The 16259-nt window shown below is 38.7% G+C and overlaps 1 protein-coding gene and 1 long non-coding RNA gene across 2 annotated transcripts in view; one reads left to right on the forward strand and one right to left on the reverse strand.

Annotated features, from left to right (window-relative positions):
- Nucleotides 1-16259, reverse strand: part of LOC138749786 (ADAMTS-like protein 3) — a 428872-nt gene that overhangs the window by 113477 nt on the left and 299136 nt on the right. The window contains exon 15 of the mRNA XM_069911655.1: nt 14940-15069. Coding sequence (XP_069767756.1) covers nt 14940-15069 — 130 coding nt within the window. The remainder of the gene's footprint in view (nt 1-14939; nt 15070-16259) is intronic.
- LOC138749787 (uncharacterized) lies at nt 6571-12347 on the forward strand. Its single transcript, XR_011348862.1, has 2 exons — nt 6571-7062; nt 12145-12347. It is a non-coding gene; the product is annotated as an uncharacterized lncRNA (long non-coding RNA).

Here is a 16259-nt window from a genome sequence, read left to right on the forward strand (position 1 = left end):
GGATTGTCCCAACCTTGAATCTGATTGGCCAGAGGCTCTCCAAAATGTTGAAGAGATTCCCTTAGCTGGTCACCCATTTGTAGTTGAGAGGTGAAAAACACACACACAAATGCTGGAGAAACTCAGCAAGTCAAACAGTGCATTTAATGTAACAAAGGCAAAATGCACCCAATTGACCTACAACACCTGTATGCTTTTGAATGGTGGGAGGAAACCAGAGCACCCATGCAGACTCAGGGAGAACGTACAAGCTCCTTTCGGACAGTGCCGGATTTGAACCCTGGGTTGCTGGCGCTACTGTTTGACCTGCTGAGTTTCTCCAGCAATTTTTGTGGGTTTTTTTTCACCATGGTGTCGACAGTATCCTGTAGTTGAGAGGATGTGCATGCTTAAAAATTCCCTCACACCACCTACTTCCCAGCCAGTCACCTTTCCCATTTCACAATCAGAGCAATGTTTAAAAAATTCACTTGCACTTCAGTGAAAAATAATATCTCATGTCTCTCATCATAGTCGAAGTGTAACAAGTCTGGTATTAATTTGATAAATCTCAGTTCTGTATCTCTGCTCACTTTTATGACCTTTGTCCAACAACTGTAGAATGAACTGTAGGATGCAAATGAATAATATTGTAAACTGACTGTGGCCCTCCCAATGTTAATATCATTAGTTATTTACTTGTACTTTCTGATGCTATTAATGAGCATCAAAATATGTGAGGCTCTTTTTACTGGGCTCAGTTCTGGGGAATTGCCCTTTTCAATTCAATTCATCCATTTAAAGATGTTTTCACATTTCATTTACTTGCATTGGCCCACATTTATCGATGTCGATTGCGTGATCTGCTTGCGAACATGCCTTTTGTCAGGTGACTTATCAATAATCTTCAAATCCATCTGCCGCATAAAACTTCTATTCCTTCAATTGGCTACTTGTTTAATAAACACTCTGCATGACCTGCCGAACACGAAGTTCATCCCGGAGAGACGCAGGAGACTGCGGGCTGGAACTTGGATCAACAATCAATGGGCCAAGCAGCAAAAAAAGGTCAATGTTTCAGCCCAGAACCCTTCATCGAGCCCTTATGCAGTAATATCATCTACATAGGTGTAGAAAAATATGGAACTTTGGATGACCATTTGCAGAAGTCATTCATACCCAATAATATTTTTCACATCATGTCCAAATTTACTAATTCTTCACAAATGCTTAAAAACTGCCACAAATGCATTAAAGAGATGAGCAAAATGTAAAATGAAGTCTCTTAATCTCAGTACCGAAACTAGGTTTTACTTTGCTAACAGAGAATATGATATGCATTATATGGTTGTAACTACGTGTTGAATTATTAAATGAATACCAGACAGGGGCCTGACATCCAGCTCTTTGTGTTTATGCCAAGGAGTCAAGCAAATTTATTGTTCCCCAAACAGCTTCATATTAAACTTCGAAAGCTCTGGCATAACTTCAATACACAGATGCACATTTATAGTAATTATACAAAAATTTCTTTCCAATGCATCAATTCAGACCAATACATTGATGTTTTAAATCTTATTACCAAACTGCAAACGACAACTCTAAAAGCTTTGATCCTGAGCTGAAAGATCTACGGACAGCATTGGTCCAGTGGCCACTCAGAACCCACAAAACCAGAGTGGAAGCAAGCCATTCTCAGTTCTGAGGGTCTGCCTAATAAGGTTGTGTTATGATGTTCCTGTTGATGTTGGCAAACTGTTGGCAATTCGGACTTCAAATAATTTTCATGCACCTAATTACAAATCGCACTATTCTCTGTCAGATTGTAGGATGAGGGAACTGTTACAGGGAGAGAGAAAAATTGTAAAACATTTCCCACTAGAAATTCTTATGCAGAGCACTTTTACCCACGTCATTATGAATTTACCTCAACCCTGACTGTGTCTGCCTTCACCCTTCTGTAATTTTGACTCAGATCCACGTGCAGTTATTTAAAAAATATATACTTAACATTAACATTTTAAAAATAAAATTAGACATTAGACCTTTTTTTATAAAATTAGATCTTTTGGTCCATGAGCCCGTTCCACCCAATTACACCCGGTACATTTGGAACGGTAGGAGGAAACCGGAGCCTCCGGGGAAAATCTACATAGACACAGGGAGAAGGTACAAACTCGGTCCTGACCTGCTGGCGCTGTAACAGCGCTATGCTAACAGCTATGCTAACCACGCCACCCCATCAGTGAAGTCAAAGGGTGCGCGACACAGATAGACTTGGCTGTACCAATTCCATTGGGCAAACAAGACCACTCTCACCAAAGCAGAATGAAAAGGTTGATGCAGCACCATTAGTTAAATTAACATCATTGCTTTCTTAGGGATGCATACATTGTAGAAAGGGCCTCAATTATGCTCATTGGTGACATTTGTACCTACACAGTCATCTCCTCTTAAAGATATCCTTTCACCTATTGGATCATCATCCCTGCACTTTGAACCCAAGCACCATCCAAATACACTTCTAAGATTCAAGTCAAGTTTATTGTTATCTGATTGCACAAGTACAACCAGACAAAACAGCGTTCTCCGGTCCTCAGTGCAAAACACATAGACACACAAACATAGAGACAAAAAATACACATGCAGGACAAGTATTCATATATGCAAATAAAAAAAATTATTGTCTTGTAAATATGAGAGTTTTGGATGGTTAGTGTGAGCAGTTCTTTTTGGCTCATTCACTGCCCGTGGGAAGAAGCTGCTCCTCAGCCTGGTGGTGCTGGCTCTGATCCTCCTATATCTCTTCCCCGGCGTGAGCAGCTGTGTGCAGGGTGGAAAGAGTCCTCAATGATTTTGCGCACCCTCTTCAGACAACGATTCCGTTAGATCACATTGATGGGGGAGAGTGGGGGAGGAAGACTCCAGTGATCCTCTCTGCCACTCTTTTCGCCCTGTGGATTGACCTCTGGTCCATTTCTCTGCATCATCTGTATCACCACTCTGTGATGCAGCCAGCCAGGATGCTCTCGATGGAGCTCCTGCAGAAGGGTGACATGATGGTGGCCTGGTTGCCTTGCCCGCTTCAGTCTTCTCAGGATGTGCAGTCACTGATGCGCCTTCCTGGCAAGCCAGGAAATGTTGTGTGTCCACGACAGGTCACTGATTAAGTGAACTCCAAGGTGCTCTACAAGCCTGATCCCTCCTTGTCACTTTAACTCATCTGCTTCTCCTCCCTGTTTCACAGTCCACCCGTCTTCCTTTTGCTTGTGTTTATGTGTTCAACACTTTCTTATTGAATATTTTCAGCTTCATCCAAACGAGTTTGAGTGTCAGATCATCACACTCCAACTCTTTTATATGCGTTTCCTGACTCAAAGAATTTGTAGGCTTTAGAATCTGACTTGTAATGCAAATGTGACAGAGATATAGGTTTTCATATTGCTTAGACGAATGATTGGATAGAATTCCAGACTAACTGAAGAGCATGGAGTTAATTAGGATGCAAGAATAGGTTGTGTGAGCACATGCCACATACCCTGACTAAAATATATCTGCTTGCTTTGTGCTCTGCACATTCTGGACATAAAAATGCTTTGATCCTGTTCCTGTTCTGTTCAATGTCACCCCATAAAGCGAAGCTGATATGCAATCTGCTGGATGAACTCAGTGGGTTGAGCAGTGTCCGTGAGAGGAAAAAAATGGTTGATGCTACAGGCTGGAGCCCTTCATTAAGTCCTTGTTGATGGGAATGATGCTGCTTTACCCACTTGAGTTCCTCCAGCCGATTGCGTCGAGTTTCAGATTCCAGCATCGCCAGTCCCCTGTGTGCCTCCCATACAAGTAGGTTGCTGATGTCAGGAGAAATCTTAACCTGCACTATCAATTGGAAAATGGTGTGATTTGGTGCAAAGACTATACAACTTTTCACTCATTTGAAGATACCAAGGGCAGCGCTGTCGGTGATGCAATTAGCGCAACGCTGTTACAGCGCCAGCGATCGGGATCGGGGTTCAAATCCTGTGCTGTCAGTGAGGAGTTTGTATGTTCTCCCTGTGTCTGCATGGGTTTATTTCTACCCTTCAAAATGTACCAGGTCAATTGGGTGGTACAGATTTGTGGGCTGAGTTCTTCCACAAAGAGCAATTGATGCTGGATCTCAGAATAAAAAAAAATTGAGACAGGTCAAATTCAAAACTAATAGATTGGGGAAAAATAACCCATTTTGAGGGGATTAATGGAATAACCTGCAGAATTTATAGAAGTTTAATGATCTCCATTGCTTCAGAAAATTGAGGATGATCTTAATAAATGGGTAACCCTCCCAATCACTTTGCTGGAAGAGTCAAATGTAGTAAAATGAATGTGCTGCCTAGAGTACAAAATCTTCTTCAAAGTTTCCCTGTTCCTATACCTCAGAGATTCTTTCACAACTTTAATAAATACATCAGGAAATTTCTGTGGAAAGGTAAGCCTACCAGATCCTCTATTGATAACTTGGAATTATGAATTGGGAGGATTAGTGCTGCCAGAATTCAAAAACTATTTTTGGGCAACCCAATTGAAGTTTGTCACCTCCCTCTTTGACAGAGGAGACAAGTCTCCATGGGTAAAATTGGAATTGTGTAAGGGTTGGTGAGAGGATAGCAGAAAACCTTATATATAAATGGAATTCTAAATTATTATCTGGCCCTAAAGAAGTCTCCCTATTAAAGCATATAATTACATTATGAAATAAAACTAATGGTCAAATTGGGGACGGGGGTGGGGGGGGGGGGGGGGGAGGTCTTTCACGTAAAACATCCTTTGCTCAAAATATGTTAATTCCATTAACGATTGATAATAAAATCCTGGACACTTGGTCCCAAAGAGGGGTCAAGTTTATTGAGGATTGTTACGAGCAGGGAAAAGTTATGACATTTGAGCAAATTAGGAATAAATATGGAGCTTTAAATACATATTTTCTCTACCATATTCAGTTAAGATCTTATTTAAGGGACAAATTAGGTCCAGCATTAACCTTACTGCAGTGTAGCAAAATAGAGCCTCAGGTTCGAAAGCGAAGCACAAAAAAAAAAATTCAAAAATGTATTCCTTACTTCGGGCAGGAATGCTTAAACAAGGGCTTGATAAATCAAGAGTAAGGTGAGAATCAGGTTTGGGTATTGTGATAGTACAGATTCTATCACCAATGTGTCTATGTCCATATGTACAGATGGCCGTGTAGGATGACTGTGATTGGCTGAGAGTGTAGCCACACCTACTGGCAGGTCTTGAAGGATTGCTCCTAGCCAGATCAGGTCATTCTGGACTGGTCGACCTACTTGTGATATACTCCAGTCTTTTAGTTAATAAAAGCCTTGGTTTGGATCAACAAGTCTTTGGTTCTTTTGACACGCATTACTGGTATAGAAATTGATCCATTTTGCTGGTCTAACTTATGTTGGGACAGCAGTATTAACACAACTAATGTAAGGTATCGGCTGTGCAATATAACTTCTTGCATCAACTATACCTTACTCCACAAAAGTTACACAAATTCAAATCAGAAATATCAGACCAATGTTTTCGATGTGGTCAAGAAAGAGGTACTTCCTTGCATTCAACCTGGTCATGCCCTAAAGTGAAAGATTTCTGGGAAGATTTGGGTAGTCTCCTGGGAAAAGAAATTACTGGAATTCAATACCCTCAGGCACCAGAATTATTTTTACTGGGGAATTTAGAAGATTCAAGACCTAAATTGAGGTTCTCAAGATATCAATCAAAATTCATTAAGCAGAGGCCAGGAAATGTACAGCAGCTTCTTGGAAATCTGATTCCCAACTATGTTTAGCCTGTTGGAAGATAGAAATGAATAATTGTGTTCCCCTGGAGAAGATCACCTATAACCTCAGAAGCAGGTGTGATGTATTTTCAAGAATATGGAATTCATACCTAAAGTTCATTGGGGTAAATCTTTTCATGATTCCCTCCTCCTGTCTCTTCCTTCCCCCCCCCCCCCCCCCCCAGTGCTCACACCATCAGGTTATTTGTCCCTTGATGGGAGTGGGGTTTATCTGAGGTGAAGCCAGTCTTTTCTTTTTCTTACTCTCTCTCTTTTCTTACATTTTCTTCTTGATTCTGGATGGGAGGGTTTTCCTTGTTCTGTTATTCATTCTCTCTCTATGACCTTTTCCTCCCTTTGGTTCAACGTGGACATTGAATTTGCATTTTTTTGTAGCATTATTGTAATTTTTCTTTCTTTATAATAATTGAATCACGTGCTGACTTCTTTTTTTCTCACTTTAATATCGACATATGGATCGATATTTGTATTATCGATATGGATGATAATTCTTCGTTTTGACTGGAGGTTGATTGAAAATTCTCAAAATAAAATATTCCAAATAAAAGAAAGAATGGGAATATTAAAATAATCCTACGGAGAATCCCAGTGCCTTACCTATGTTTTTAATCCCAATAAAGTTTACAGGAAACAATAAGCTGAACAGAAAATGCCATCAGATAATGGATGGGATGAATAATAACATTCACTTCAGATATTGTCCATTGTTGTGTAACTGAGTCACATCACAATAACAAAGGCTCAATTCAAGGCAACATGAACAAACTCATCTCATCCGTATTAAATCTGCAGTCCATCTGATGAGCATTCTTTCCAAACCTTCAAAGGCAAACTCACTGATGCAAATTGTTGCATCTGATTTGGTGAGTCGCACTTGTGCCAGGCCGTAATACTGAAGCGAGGTTACCAAGAGGAAATTGTAACCGGCAGTGATTACAACTATTCTTGATGAAATTCAGTGGCAATGGAAATAGCTGAAAAATTGCTACTGGATCCTGTTTTTATTCTTCAAATCTCACGTCATCTCTTTCCAGACTCATAGCGATCATCTGTTTCAATTTTTATGCTTCAAAAGGATTTTTTTTTTTCCTCATGTGTCAGCATTGAAATGTCAATTTATCAGGCTACTGTTGGAGTTTGTGGAGGGGAGATCGCTCTGGAAAGTATTATTCGCAGAGATGGTTGTAATTCAACAAAGCAAAATCCGCACTTTATCAAAAAAAGTCACATGAAACAAGGTATGGATACAGCCGATCTATTCTAAGCACTAAGGTCAAAAGAAGCTGAACTGTTGAGCATTTTTTTTCTATTTTAGCACTTCATTTTTCAAGTGGGGTGTAAATTTTATATATATCAGCCAAAGCAACCTCTATCAAAGTCAATGTGTATCTCTCAGCCAAAATTGGAAACAGATGATCTGGTCATTATGATATTGAAGCTGCAGGGATTGTGCTATGCGTAAGCAGGATCTTTACATTATTCCCCTTGTTTGGCTGTAAAATGGATTGGAGAATCCAGAGTTTGCTCTCTAAATGCAACATGCAAAACTCCCCGATTCAACTTGTCCAGTCAACAAATACAATTTTTTTTGTGAGAAAATATTAAATCAGTCAGGCTGTTGCAGCCCATTACACAGCCGTCCAAATTTTCAAAATGCGTAAAAGTTTCTGTCAGGTGCAGCTTTCTGCCAGCAGAACAAAATGGGAAAATTGCAGCTCATCTGTTTACTCTGGGTGATTTATGGGAACATTATGGCTCATGTGGAATTACTCCCCAGTGCCCTGGCCAGCATTCCTCCTTTAACCAGGAGTAGACTGTAGGACATTATATATAAATATATTCTTTTGTTTTCACAATCAAAGTTTATTAACAGTCAAGACAGCGTAATACCTCCTTAATTATAAAGGAACACTTTAAAGCCCAGTAATCACAACTGACTCAACATTTGTTGGTCCTTCTCATATTCCTCATTGCTTCACTGCCTAGACACAGATTAAGGTCTTCGATTTTGACTTGCTGCGTACTGTAACTCAAGTCGAATGAAAAATGTGAAATGAGCAGGGTTGTCTGGATTTTAAGCATATTGGTGAATAGAATTTTAATGAAACAATTTCATGGAAAGTTGAACTTTTAATTGCTGGTTTTAAAGTTTACAAAGAACAATAATTTATAGCATTTCTTCCACCCCAGAGGGGACTAATTCATCCTGGATCTAACTCATAGTCTGCCCTCACCTGCTGCCCTTTTACGAAAGAAAGAAGTTGGATGGCTCATTGTAAAACAAGATCTAAGCCTCCCACTTCACATTCACCCCAAACTATTCTTTGATACCAATGGCCTTTGAAACTGTGTTGTAAACTATTTTAATGATTGAAGATATTTAAACAAAGAGGCAGAAATTATGACCAAAACATGATAAAACAAAATAAAGAAATAAATAAATATTTTTTCTTAATGGTTGAATCAAGGTAGCCACTCAATTAAAATGATTGATGCTGTGCTTATTTTCCCAGCCTTTCCTAGAATAAAGTTAAAGGCTGGTAGATGCAGAAATCTCAGGAGTTGATCGATGAGAAGGACCTCAGGGATGTCTCCACCAGGGATCCACTGGTAAAAGGGAGGCAAAAGGAAAGGCATCCAGTTTTACGATCATCGTCCCTCTTCAATAACCTGAACTAAATGGACCAATGTTTCTATCCCAATGGGAATAATATTTATTGATAGGTCATCAACAGCCAGGATCACTCAAAAAAAAAAAAAAATTGGTTGATACTCTGTTCCCAATCAATATCCACACACTTGATTTGTACCCTGCTCTAATCATCCACACACTGAAATCCAACAGGGATAGCCACAAAACAGAAGAAAACCAAGTTGATTTTTTTTGTCCTATCCCTTCTAAACCATGACAGTAGGTTGAAAAGACAATCAAAACTAGAGCTTAAGGGCAAGTAAATAATGATAGACTTTTAAAATACACTGGTTAGGAACCAAACGTCTAATTCTAACTTCTGTACAGAGGAAGGGTGTCAAGGGCATGGAAACAATACAGAGGAATAGAGGTGTTTTGGAATACATGTACAGATTGCCATCACCAGAGAGGGAGAGAGTGCAATGGCAATGTGCCATCTCAGCCTCCCGGCAGGAGTGGCTCACAACGCTATCTGTGCAGGTAGACCTCGATTTACGATAATTTCACCTAACGATGTGAGTCGCAGAACCAAACCCCATCATAAGTAGAGGTCTATCTGTACAGAGAAGATTAAGATGAGGGATTTCAGGCATGTGGAGAGCCTCGAGAAGTAAATTGAGATTTCTAGAGTACTGAAGGTTAATAAAAAGCTTATCAGAGGCTCACATGTATTATAGAATCACTGAGGAGAAATTGTTGAACTGGCATGGGGAGGTAATTTCAAAGTCATTCTCAGAAGCACCACAGATACATATTCACGACACAAAATGAATTCCACCCTGATTTTAAATGGCCAGATGTGGGAGTAAAATATATAGGTATTCGTGTGGAAGCAGAATGAAAAAAATATTTAAATTATTCTCCATTATTAAAAAGAATAAAGGAATATTTGGAAAGATGGAATATGTTACCTATTACTTTAATAGGTAGAGTAAATTGTGTTAAGATTAATGTTTTTCCTAGAATACAATATCTTTTTCAGTTGATTCCTATATCAATTCCTCAAAAATTCTTTAAGTAATTAAATGCATGTGTTAGGAAATTCTTATGGAAAGGAAAGATGGCCAGAGTTTCTCTGGATAAATTTGGATTCAGGATTTTGAAGCTCCCTAATTTTATGAGTTTTATTATAAAGCAGCCCAGTTGCATTTTGTTAATATAATGCAGGATTTAAATAAAATTCAAGTTTTGGTGCATATCAAACTTAGCAAAATAGGGGGATCAAACCTGCAAGAATTTATTTATAAATGGAATTCTTGGTTGTTACTAATGAATAGAAAGACTCCCATATTGAAGCAATTAATTTAGCTTTGGATTAAGGTTGATAAAGAAATTACGGGAGGAGGTTTATTGTCTGGAAAAAAACCATTATTCCATTTTCATTAAAGTTTTAAAGATTTGACAATGTCAAGGAATTAAAAATGTAGAAGATGTTTTTGAAGCATAGAAATTATTTCTTTTGATAGAATGAAGAAGTTCAAGGTTCCTGAAAATACTAGATTATCAGGTTATGGAATTTCTATGTGAAAATTTTGGTCAAGAGTCATTATAACCAGTAAAGATGGAATTAAAATTATTGAAATGTAATAGAAACAAAGTAATTTATCTCAATGATTTATAGGTTAATACAAAAGAAAGCCTGAAAAATAGGATTTCATAAATCTAGACAAAGATGGGAAGTAGATTTGAATAAACAAATAGATGAATGTGATTGGACTGGGATATGTCGAGAAAATGTGAAAAGTGCAATAAATGTGAGATTATAGACTGGTGCAATATAATTTTATTCATCAGTTATATTCAACACTATACAAGTTTTAAAAAAATTGAATCATACCTTATTGGATTTATGTTTTTGATGTGGACAGAAAATTGATACATTGCTGCATTCTACTTGGCAGTGTCCTAAAGTTAAACCTTTTTGGTTAGAAATGGGTAAATTATTGGAATGAATGTTGACAATTAAATTCCCACAGTATCCAGTGTTATTTTTAATCGAGTGATGTTACGGGTGTTGAACCCAAATTGAAATTGAATATGCCTCAAAATAAGTTTGTTCAAAGTACTTTAGCAATAGCAATAAAAAAGTATTGCCATAACTTGGAAGTCTAACATGGATCTGGGTATAGAAAGATGGCTCGCTGAAGTTCAGAGTTGTATTCCACTTGGTAAAATTACATAATTTAAGAGACGGAAGATATTGAGCCCTTATTTTGCAAGATATGGAGCCCTTATTTACAAAATATCGGTCTAAATATTTAAATGAAGCTCTGACAATCCCTTTCTCCTTAAGGTCTCAGCATACTCTCAGAACCTTTAAAGTAATAGGCACTTCTCTTGTGGGTAACGCTCCCTTCTTTTACTTTTCTTCTTTATTTCTTTTCTTTCCTTTTTTAGTAGGGGGATAAAGGGGGCAGGGCTGGTATATAGGGAGCTTTTCTTTTTATATGTCACATGTATTTGATCTGTATTATTTTTAATCACATATAGTTTTTTTTAATGTGGTTCTAAATGTATAAATATTTTTTTTTTAAATATCCCGAATGTTTTAACCTCTACCACCACCCCAGAAAGGCATTCCAGGCACGCACAACTCTCTGTGTAAAATCTTTGAAAGGGAATTGGAGATATTTTGAAGGAGGTAAAAACTTCAGGATGACAAAAGCATGAGTAATTTGACTGCACTTCCAAAGAGAAGAATTGTGAATAATGAGCTGAATGGTCTCCTTCTATATTTTAAGATTCCCACACTATGAAAGGATTTATTCGTTTTACATCACAAAAGTACTTTTGATAAATTTATTATTGTTCAGCTGTATAGAACATAGAACACACAACAGGAACTATAGCACAGTACAAGTTCTTCAGCCCTTCATGTTATGTTGACTCATATGTTCCTTAAAAAAAAGTACTAAACCATCCCTAACCTGTAACCCTCTATTTTACTTTCTTCCAAGAGTCTTTTAAATGCCCCTCATGTTTCAGTCTCCACCACCACCATCCCTGGCAAGGTATTCCAGGCATTCACAACTCTGTGTAAATAACATCCCTGATGTCTCCCCTAAATTTCCCTCCGTTCACTTCATACATGTCCCCTGTTTGCTATTCCTATCCAGGGAAAAAGGTGCTGGCTGTTCACCCTCTCATAATCTTGTAGATTTCTACTAAATCTCCTCTCATCCTTCTATGCTCTGGAGAGAAAATTCCCAGCTCTGCTAACCTTGCCCGATAAGACTTATTTTCCAATCTAGATAGCATCGTGGTAAATATTCATTGCATCCTCTCCATAGCTTCCACATCCTTCCTATAATGAGGTGACCAGACTGAACAAATATAGTATTTAATGATTTTCATTTCAATTATTTTAACACACAGCTGCTGTTTTGAAATGTTTCTGATTTATTCAAGAGATGAACAAAGGGTTTTGGTGAACCGACAGGATAATCTGAGGATGGGTCCTTGTGATGTACAGGGGTTAGAAAATGGTTCAGTATCAACAGGTTTTCACTCTTTCACAGGCAGTGCAAATTCAATGCAACCTAGCGAAGATTTATCACTTTCTGACCTTTACACAGATATTCTGCTTTGCCGTTGAGTAGTTTCTCATGAGTTTGACTTTCTTCTACAGATTCAGAGGGAGTAACAGTCTCTCACTACTTTACAAAAATAAGATTTCTTTTGAAATGCACATTCTGTGGACAAAAGAACAAACAGAATCCTTGCCTCAACAAGAAGAATCTGAAGCCATCTTCTGAATGAACAATTGCGATATCCTAGATGATAATAGCAAAATCTAGATAAGCCTGCAATAAATTGGTGCAATTCCTCTTAGCACTTTTAATAATTTGGCCAACATCTTTCAGACTTTTGGGGATTTGACTGTTGAAATGTTACATGCAGAGTTGATGTGGGAAATTGTTGAAAGAATCAACTTTTTTTTTAAAAAAAGGAACCAAACTAATCTTTATATTCTTTGGGGGTGGAGTTTTGATTATTTATCCTACAGAGCTGAAATTTTTGGTCAAAAATGGAAATGAGTAACTTAAGAGTGGTTCATTTGTGAATTCCACGTCTTAAACATGGATGGGAATCTCAGCGTTCTACTCACTGACGTACATAGAACCAGGATCATTCTCTTTGGGGAAGAGCACTGACAGACAGCTCTTCTTGGATCAGAGATGGATAGCACACTTCCTGTAATAAATCATGCATAAGGCATTCTTCTGAGGATTCTACAGAGGGATTACCAGTCTGGCAGGGTAAACAGCATCCTGAAAAGCTGAGGCTGACACAGACAAACTTCAGTTAGAATTCACGGAAAGGAGTCCCTCTCTTTAATCAGTGTGATACAAAAGCTAAAGGTTTCTGTGGACGTCAAGTAAATAGCTCCTAAAATCCCAAACCACCCAGTTTTCCAATCACTCCATAATCTGTGTAACATTGGTGCAAGTTTTGCGTTCACCAGAAGTTGTCTTCTTGTCTCGAGATACAGTTAGGGATATAATTCACCATGTTCCATTGCTATTATTTGCCATGTTCAGACCATGATATCTGCATCTGATCATGTGCGTGTGTGTGTGTACAGCTCCACTCGGTGAATACGGCTTCATATCTCTGCAATTCCTCAATGTCAATTCTTGCTTATGCCAAAGTACTGAAAGAAATCTAGATTTAAAGCAAATCATCAGAAAAATATAAATGAATAATATTTTGGAGGAATACTGTTCCACAGTTTATTCCAAACCAAATATTTCTGGATATTAAAAGGCAAAGCTTCTAAGTGCATCCTCTAACTATTGAGAAAAGAGTCTAAAAGCAAATGGTTTAATTCTCTCCACTCGCTGAGTTCACTTGCAGCATGTCCATGTGGCAGGAGGACCAAGAAGTCCCCTCTCAGGCACATTCTGCATCTGTTATTTAACACAGCAAACACCTGGAGCTGCTAAAGGTTTGGTGAAAGACAGTATTCCCTCCTCTTCAGAAATAGCTGGTCACCGCACACTTTCCCACGTGAGCATTTTGACCATAGAAACATAGATAGGAGCAGGAGTAGGTCATTCGACCCTTCGAGCCTGCTCCGCCATTCAACGAGATCATGGCTGATCTTAAAGTTCAGTACCCCATCCCCGCCTTCTCTCTGTAACCTTTAATACCCTTATACTGAAGAAATAGATCTAATTCCCTCTTAAATATATTTAATGAACCTGCCTCTACTGCCCTTTGTGGCAATGAATTCCACAGATTCACCACCCTCTGGGTCAAGAAATTCCTCCTCATCTCGGTTCTAAATGGTTTGCCTATTATCCTTGAACCACGGCCCCGGGTTCTGGACTCCCCCACCATTGGAAATATCCCTTCCGCATCCATTCTGTCTAGTCCTGCCAGAATTTTATAGGTCTCTATGAGATCCCCTCTCAATCTTCTAAACTCCAGCGAGTACAACCCCAATTTGCGCAATCTTTCCTCATAAGTCATTCCTGCCATTCCAGGTATCAGCCTGGTGAATCGCCTCTGCACTCCCTCCATTGCAAGAACATCCTTCCTTAGATAAGGTGACCAAAACTGCACACAATACTCCAGGTGGGGTCTCACCAAGACCCTGTACAGCTGCAGTAAGGTATCCTTGTTCCTATACTCAAACGCTCTTGATATGAAGGCCAACATACCATTTGCCTTTTTACCTGCATGCTCGCCTTCAGAGACTGGTGTACAAGTACCCCTAGGTCTCTCTGCACTTCCCCATCTCTTAATCTATTGCCATTCAAATAGTAATCTGCCCGCCAGTTGGTGTCTGGAAACCATGACCCAGTCTGCAGACACGGTGACTGAAGTTAAAAACACAACACTGCAGAAATTCAGCAGGTCAAATAGTGTACTTTATATGGAAACAATAATGATATATAACCAACGTTTTGGGCTTGAGCCCTTCATCAAGGAATTGAGGACAATTGAATGTCTCCATAACAAACTCTTTTATAAATTTACCTTTTTATAAGCATGGAGCCAGGACAACATGTTATGATCCAGAGCAACTTGCCTTTTAGAAAATTGTTTTGTAAAATAACACAGGTTTAAATATCTCCTTTAATCATTTTAGATTTTGAACTAATAGTTGGAAATAAACGAAGTATTCCTTGACATGACATCGTGAGTTGCATTTTGCTTTGCCTTTCCACTGTGTATACTCTAATATCACGGCAGACATTTGGATGGGAAGGCTGAATCCCTATTCATAGAACAGCACAAAATAAAGCCAGTCCAGTTACCAATGATCAGGCAGTCATACTACATGCTGTATTTAACTCTCATTTCCCGGGGTCATTCAATTGAATACATTTCATGCTCGATTAAGAACACAAGATTAAAAATACAAAGATTGTGACTGCTTTAAAGATTGATAGCTGGAATCCAGAAACAACATACCTGGCAGGGCAAGGCTGTGTACCACAAGCACGAACCATGTGAGGAGGACGCTTGAAACTGCTGCACGAACTCTCATCCACGCTTTCTTGCGTCTGTTTATTGCGACAAACAACTATAGTTTCCTGTGTCCCTGATGTTGAAAATAAAGAATGAATTTAAAAAAAGGATCAAGTGCATCAGATGACAAGATTATGCCAGGAAATTGTAACCAATACAATTTAATGTGAGATATCAAATTGTACAATATAATTTTTTACACCAATTACATGGACTTGATTCAAATTGTTCTGACAAATGTTTCAGATGTAACAAAGAAACAGGAACCTTATTACGTGCAGTTTGATCTTGTGAAAAAGTGGGAAGATTTTGGCAAGACTTGAATATATTATTGGGACAAATTATGAAGATACAGATACCAAAAGATCCCAGAATATTTTTTGCTTGGTGATTGTAGAGCTCGTCGAAAGAACCAAAGACTTGTTGATCCAAACTAAGGCTTTTATTAGCAAAAGACCGGAGCTCTTCACAGGTGGCCAACCAGTCCGGAATGATCCGACCTGGCTAGGGACACAACCCTTTAAGGCCCAAACAATAGGTGTGGCTTAGCTCTCAGCCAATCGCTGTAAGCACAGTCTAGATACTGTAACTATATACACTATGTACATTGGAGATAGATCTGTACTATCACATTCACCCCTTCTTGGAGAACTGACCCTGGGACAAAAAAAACAAAAACGAGGGAGAGAATGAAAGGAAGGGGTAGGTCAAGGACTGTAGCGGTCAGGGGGTCTGACAGGACCAACAAGTCTTTGGTTCTTTCGACGAGCTCTACAATTTTATTAGCAAAAGACAGGAGCTCTTCACAGGTGGCCGACCAGTCCGGGATGATCCGACCTGGCTAGGGACACAACCCTTTAAGGCCCAGACAATAGGCGTGGCTTAGCTCTCAGCCAATTGCTGTAAGCACAGTCTAGATACAGTAACTATATACACTATGTACATTGGTGATAGATCTGTACTATCACAGTGATTTATATGAAATTGATACTAAATCGAAGTTAGACAGATATCAATGAAAAATTTTGAGTGTAGCAATGGCGGTGGCATCGAAATGTATGGCAGTAACATGGACGTCAGATAATTTTATACTGTTGGATTGATGGTGTATGAAAATTCAAAATTGTATACCTTTGGAAAAGATGACTATAATTTCAGGAACCAAGCTGAGAATTTTTATATGATTTGGAAACCATGCATGTATTTCATCAGTAAGAGTCCGTCCACATCGTCCATAACAACTGCTCCTCCCAATGTATATGT

Source organism: Narcine bancroftii, chromosome 14, assembly GCF_036971445.1.
Source record: "Narcine bancroftii isolate sNarBan1 chromosome 14, sNarBan1.hap1, whole genome shotgun sequence".
NCBI classification, from domain to species: Eukaryota; Metazoa; Chordata; class Chondrichthyes; order Torpediniformes; family Narcinidae; genus Narcine; species Narcine bancroftii.